Raw genomic sequence first — 6,000 nt, forward strand, 5'->3', positions numbered from 1 at the left:
TTAGGCCAAAATGATACTGTCAGTATTTGCCCAGAAACTAGACCTATTCTCTCAATCCCCATTCACACTTGGCAGATCAGGTTCCCAAAGGACACCTAGGTACTTCTCACTTCAGGCTTCTAGAACAAACACACGAGTAAATGACTATAATCTGTTCTACAAAAGGACTAGAGTCTTTCCCCTATGTCTCATGATGTAATGTGAGGGGCAATTCTGAGAATGTCAAAGACAAGCCAGCAAAGTTGAAATGGAAAGAGAAGCTCATCAAGAAGCCCAACAAAATTAGAATAGATACTATCAAAAAGTTGGCCACTGAGTGAGAAAAATTTTATATTAATTCCTGAGCATGAATGATACTAAGATCTGAGATAGAAGAGGGGATGGGACACTGCCTTTCATGCCAATGACAACTCAGCTCTATTGAGGTATGACTTCCATTCTGGCTGCCCTGTCTCAGATAGTGCACTGGAGTTGGAGTCAGAAAGTTCCTCAGTTCAAATCCAGCTTCAACACTGTTTGACATCTACATGGCACAGTAAATAAAGTATTGGACCTGAAATCAGGAAGACTTGAGTTTAAATCTAGCCTCAGTGAGTTACCACCTATACAACCCTGAGGAAGACACTTATGTCTATATCAATTTCCCCAAACATAAGATAAGGATTTATAATAGCATCTGCCTCCCAATGTGAATGTAAGGATCAAGTGACATCAGTTTGGTAAAGTACTTAGCATAGTGAGTAGTACATAGTAGACACTTAATTGTTATTTGTTTTGTTTCTCCATTCCATCCTGTGTGACCATGGACAAGTCACTTCACTTCAAAGAAAGGGGCAGGAGATGGTAAGTCCAGGGTTCCCTACCTGTGGGAATCTGTAGAGCTCCAAAAGGGTCCCCATCTGGACAGAAAGAGCAGAGGTGGCTCCTCCAATGACAGCCATGGACCTGTCTTGCCTCTCACAGCTATAATTTGGGATGGTCTGGCCCTGTCCTGAGAGCCATCTCAAGGAGCTCTCCAAGGTCCTGGCATCACTGTGGTAGGTGTTATAAATGTGAAAACCCAGGGTGGTATTTGGGAGCAGCGTGGGGTCTCTGTTGATCTCCTCCACAGCAAACATGAGGGCCAGAACCTGCTGGTAATTTTTGTGCAGCCACCTGCANTAAATGGACATTTACATGCCCCCCTTGGGTTCCAAATATATATGTACATATATAATATCATTGAATGGTCACAGTCCCCTAAAGATGGGTGCTACTATTTTTCCCATTTTCATATGAGGAGACTGAGGCTCAGTAAGGTTGAGGGGATGTAAAGCACATTGCAAACTTTAAAATACTGTTCAAAGCTAGAATTATCATCATCATCACTATTACTCTGAATCACACATAACAGTTGCCCAGGGCTGCTTTTGTACCCTAAGCTTACTTTCTCTAACACTCAAGAAAGTTATACTGCTGCTTCTAGTGCTGACTAACCTCCTGCTTGGGTCCTCAGTGTCTAAGGACCTTCCTTTATCTTCTTTAGCACTGACAGCATGGCAGACAGAGCAGGGAAGACAGAAGGACCTAGTCTCTGATGATGGGATAAAGTACAGGGTCTTCCTGCTTCTTGGACTTGAGTGTTTAGAGGGAAGATTTGAATGACAATAAGGTGGCCCCACCTCAATCCTAAATAAGAGAAAGAATGTATTTGCCTAAAGAGTTTAAATGAGAGATGAGAAAGATACCAGGAGTGTCATGAACAAGAAGATGGGAAAAGACCCCAGAGCTGGGATTGAATACTCAGATTTGTTCATCTATTGCCTAAAATGAAAGCCTGGGCATGTGGCCACTTACTGGTGTGGATTGCAGGCCTTGTGTGGATGCTCAGCTCCTGTGAAACTTTTCACTGCCAGTAAGTACAAGGGGAAAAACCCACCAATAACCAGGTCTCCCTCTCTGGGCACCCATGGGTGGATTTGCTCAAAGCAGGGGAAATTTTCTTTCCTGGCTAAAAAAGAAGGTAAGTGCAGGAACAAAAAGAGAGCTGGCAAAGGGAAAGTTGGGACCTGCATCCTGAGCAATGGCCCAAATTTTGAGCATGTGAGTAACTCAGATGTCTACAGCCACTATCTGAGTCACATTTCAGTGGGGAAATGGTTTTTTTTCTGCTAGCTGTCTTCTCTGGACAGTCTGTTCCTGAAAGTAGAGCAAACACAACAGGTGTCCAGCTCCTGCCCAGGAGCCAAGCTGCAAGAACCAGCTACCATTTATAGTCCTGGGAAAGTTGGGAGGAGGAATGGTCCCAAGGTAGTAAAAGTGCATGTGTCAAGGAGGAACTCTAGGGAGCATCTCTGCCTGGGGTTTTGCACCTGCATCTCAGCCTCCAAGGGAAAACCCAAAGAAAAATATGTCTGGACATCATCTTCCCTCTTCCCAGAAACCCCCATGGGAAACTGGCAACCTGTTGCCTCAAGGAGACTTGTAAGCAGCAATCCCAGCAAAACTGCCAGCTATTCACTATTCAGTTTCTGCCCTTGTATTCCCAATACGCAGGCCAGTGCCAGAAGATCAAATGATTGTTGGGTTGGACTCAATGACTGCTGAATTACTTTTCACTTCTAAAATTTTGTGAATTTGTGATTTCCAGGAGCCACAATGTACAAAGCATAGTGCTAAGCTAGGATGTTCAAAGACCAGGTGACATCCTCCAGGATCTTGAATTCTTTCCTAATAAGGACCAACTGTCCAAATTTGGGAAATGGAGGCTAGAAAGGAGCTTAATGGATAGAGATTCTCAATACAAGTATTTGAAGGGAACCACATGAGTGAAGAATTCGGTTGATTCTTATTGGCCACAAATAGTTGAATTAGGACAAATTGGTGAAATTATAAAGAATTCAATTGAAGCTTCATTAAGGGGGTGACCATCAGAATTATACAAAATTGGAGTGGTTTGCTTCAGGTAGTAGAGGGTGTAACTCTTGCTTGGAGGTCTCCATGCAAATGTAGATGATCATCATGGGGGGAAAGTATAGATGGAATTCTTGTCTTAATCTAAAATAACTAGATGGTTCCAGGTGTCCTAACTCTGAGACATTCTATGAGGACTAAATTATCAGTAGAATAATAGACGAATCTCAGGCTGGAACTCACAAAAGACTCTCATTTACAGACCTTATCCAAGTAGTTTTCCTCCCTCTTTTTTCCACAAAGAAAATCTTAACATGTTCAATGTTCTGAGTGTCCCATAGACAATGCAATTTCCCATGGTAATAACTTGGCTTTGACCATGAGATTTCTCAAGGTAACAACTTAACTTTGACCAACCAGAGCATCCCAATTCGAATAGAAAAGACAACTTTTTAACTAGAAGGGCCCTCTACAAAGATCTCCAGATAAAAGTAACAACATTTTTATACAATGACTTCTCAAAATTGCTATAGTAGAAATAAGTATAATATTCACATAAGACAATACCACGAATTTAAAACATAGACACAAAAAAAACTTTTGGTTACTCAAATGATATTAATCTAGTAGAATACATTTCTTGATTTATCTTAAATGGAAAAATCATGTTTACCAACCCACAAAATGCCTATCTCATCCTGATAACTCCTTGGTCTTGCTTGAAGGTCTTGCAGATAAAATTCAAGCACAGCTCCACAGTTGAAGATTCCAATACCAATCCACAGACTCACCAATCAGTTGCCAAAAACCCAACTCAAAACTCATTGCCAGAGACAAACTGCCAGCTTTCAGTCTCTCTGTGTGCACAAACCTCTCTCATCATTCCATGTTTGGTATTTTCAGTTCCTGCCAGTTTTGCCTGATCTGCTTTTGCTAATTTATGATAAATCCTAATCTACATTTTCCCTTTGCACAAAACCAAAATAGTGTTCCATACAATATTTTGGTATTTGTGCACTAACAACTAACCAAAATTCTTATCCAAAATAATAAACAAACTGCACTCACTCTATCTTATCTTATCTTATCTTATCTTATCTACCACTACCTTACTCCAGGGATTTAGTACAAGGAAAGGTAAAAGGAAATACACAATAAACAATTACAGAGTTCAAAGTACAAAGGGAAAATTTTCAACAAAATTAACATCAAAAGAGAAAAATATAAATACAAGTTTCATGCTAACATTAAAATATAACCCTTATAACTAATACAGAAAATCCTACCAATCATTAAAATGCAAAAATTTTGAAAAATACACATTTAAAAAAACTTTGCATAAGTTCTTACATTTGTATTAAACCAAAACATTAAACTTACTGATGCAAATTACATTTAAACAGATAAAGATGTAAACAATCTTATTTTAAATTACAGAAAACCAAACATTTACATAAAACTGTATGTGTGTAACTTAATTAACTACATACAAAATTTGCAATATATACACACAATACATGTGTGTAATATATACATAGATGTACATATAATATATATTTCAAGTATGCATATTTATACAGGTTACATATATATAATACATACACTATAAATACAATTTACAGTACATACACTCTATTTACTCTTATTTACATATCTATTTACATATTTGTGATATGTAGTCTGTAGTATGCTATATGTTCTTCATGTAATGCATTTTTGTTATGTATGTTTTACTGTAGTGTAATGTACATTAGTACCTTATGTTATCCTCTAACTCTAATCCAGATACTATTCCCTATATCAATAAACTCTTCTAGACTATTCCTATGTCACTGATATTTTAATCTAACCAGATCTAACTAAATAACTAGCTATTTGTTGTTAGTAATTAACTATCCTTTGTTAGTAATTTTCTATCCTATAACTAATTCTAATTTTGTTAGTATTTATACATTGTTTTATTCCATGAGTGGAATAATGTATCCTAACCTGCTTATGTTTTTGTGTATATATTTTGTTATGTTTTTATTTTGTTATGTTCTGTTGCAATATGTTACTGTTGCATGTATGTATACCTACCAAAACTTCAGATCTCCTTTCTTCTTATGATGTTCCTTTGAAGAAATCTTCTCTTCTCTCCTTTTCTCCGAAGTTCTTGATGGCAATGTGTAATGTTGGATTTATATGATTATGTATTGTGATACTATTTACATTACCCAAATTACTTTAAACAGTGCTCCATTAATTACATGATTAATTCTCTTCTTTAGAATTTTCCTTTAAACAAAGTCTTTATCAGTTTATTTTTATGTCTTTCAGTCTTAGTACAATGTCCATTAATTTCCTGAATCCTCTTCTTCACCAGTCATGTCTTCTTCCATTTGAATGTCCTTTTCCACTGGAATGGTCCACTCCTTACTGATCTTTCTGACTGCAGACTCTATTTGACCAATGAATCTCAACTTTTTATAATTTCTTCTTCTTCTTCTTCATTGGTAATTCCTACATTTTCATTATCTATTCCATGAGCTAATTTAATATACAAACAATGACACCATGAATCTCTACCTAATATCTTTACTGAAGATGGTGAAACTAATACAATTGTGTAAGGACCAACCTAACTCTGTCCTGTTGCTGATGTTTTGGCAAAATTTTTCACATATACCATATCACCTGGTTGAAAATTATGAAGAGAATAATCCAATGGACCAGATTGAATTAATACTCCAATATCATGCAGTTCTCTTAGCCATTTTTGTAATGCACTTAAATATGAAGTAATTTAGCAATCTCCTCCTAAGATTGATGCATAAACAGCCTTACAAGTCTTTGCCTGTAATGGAGCATGTCCAAAGAGCATTTCATACAATGATATATGTAGATCTGATCTTGGTCTTGTACATAGTTAAAACAAAGCTATGGGAAGAATATCTGACCATTTGAGAAGAATTTCAGCACAGAGTTTCCCTATAATAGTTTTGAGTTCCCTATTCATACACTCCATTTGACCTGAACTTTGGGGGTGATAAGGAACATGACATTTAGGTGTTATTCCTAGATTCTCATAGACTCTTCTAAGAATATCCTGAGTGAAATGAGATCTCT

General features: G+C 37.2%; 1 protein-coding gene across 1 annotated transcript in view; it reads right to left on the reverse strand.

Annotated features, from left to right (window-relative positions):
* LOC123240742 (vomeronasal type-2 receptor 26-like) overlaps window positions 1–2,054 on the reverse strand; it is a 58,300-nt gene extending 56,246 nt beyond the window's left edge. The window contains exons 1-2 of the mRNA XM_044668454.1: window positions 1,837–2,054; window positions 864–1,155 (exon numbers count right to left, since the gene is read on the reverse strand). Of these exons, the coding sequence (XP_044524389.1) occupies window positions 864–1,155; window positions 1,837–2,054 (510 nt within the window). The remainder of the gene's footprint in view (window positions 1–863; window positions 1,156–1,836) is intronic.
* Between the last annotated feature and the right edge of the window lie 3,946 nt (window positions 2,055–6,000).

Source organism: Gracilinanus agilis, chromosome 3 (genome assembly GCF_016433145.1).
Source record: "Gracilinanus agilis isolate LMUSP501 chromosome 3, AgileGrace, whole genome shotgun sequence".
NCBI lineage: Eukaryota > Metazoa > Chordata > Mammalia > Didelphimorphia > Didelphidae > Gracilinanus > Gracilinanus agilis.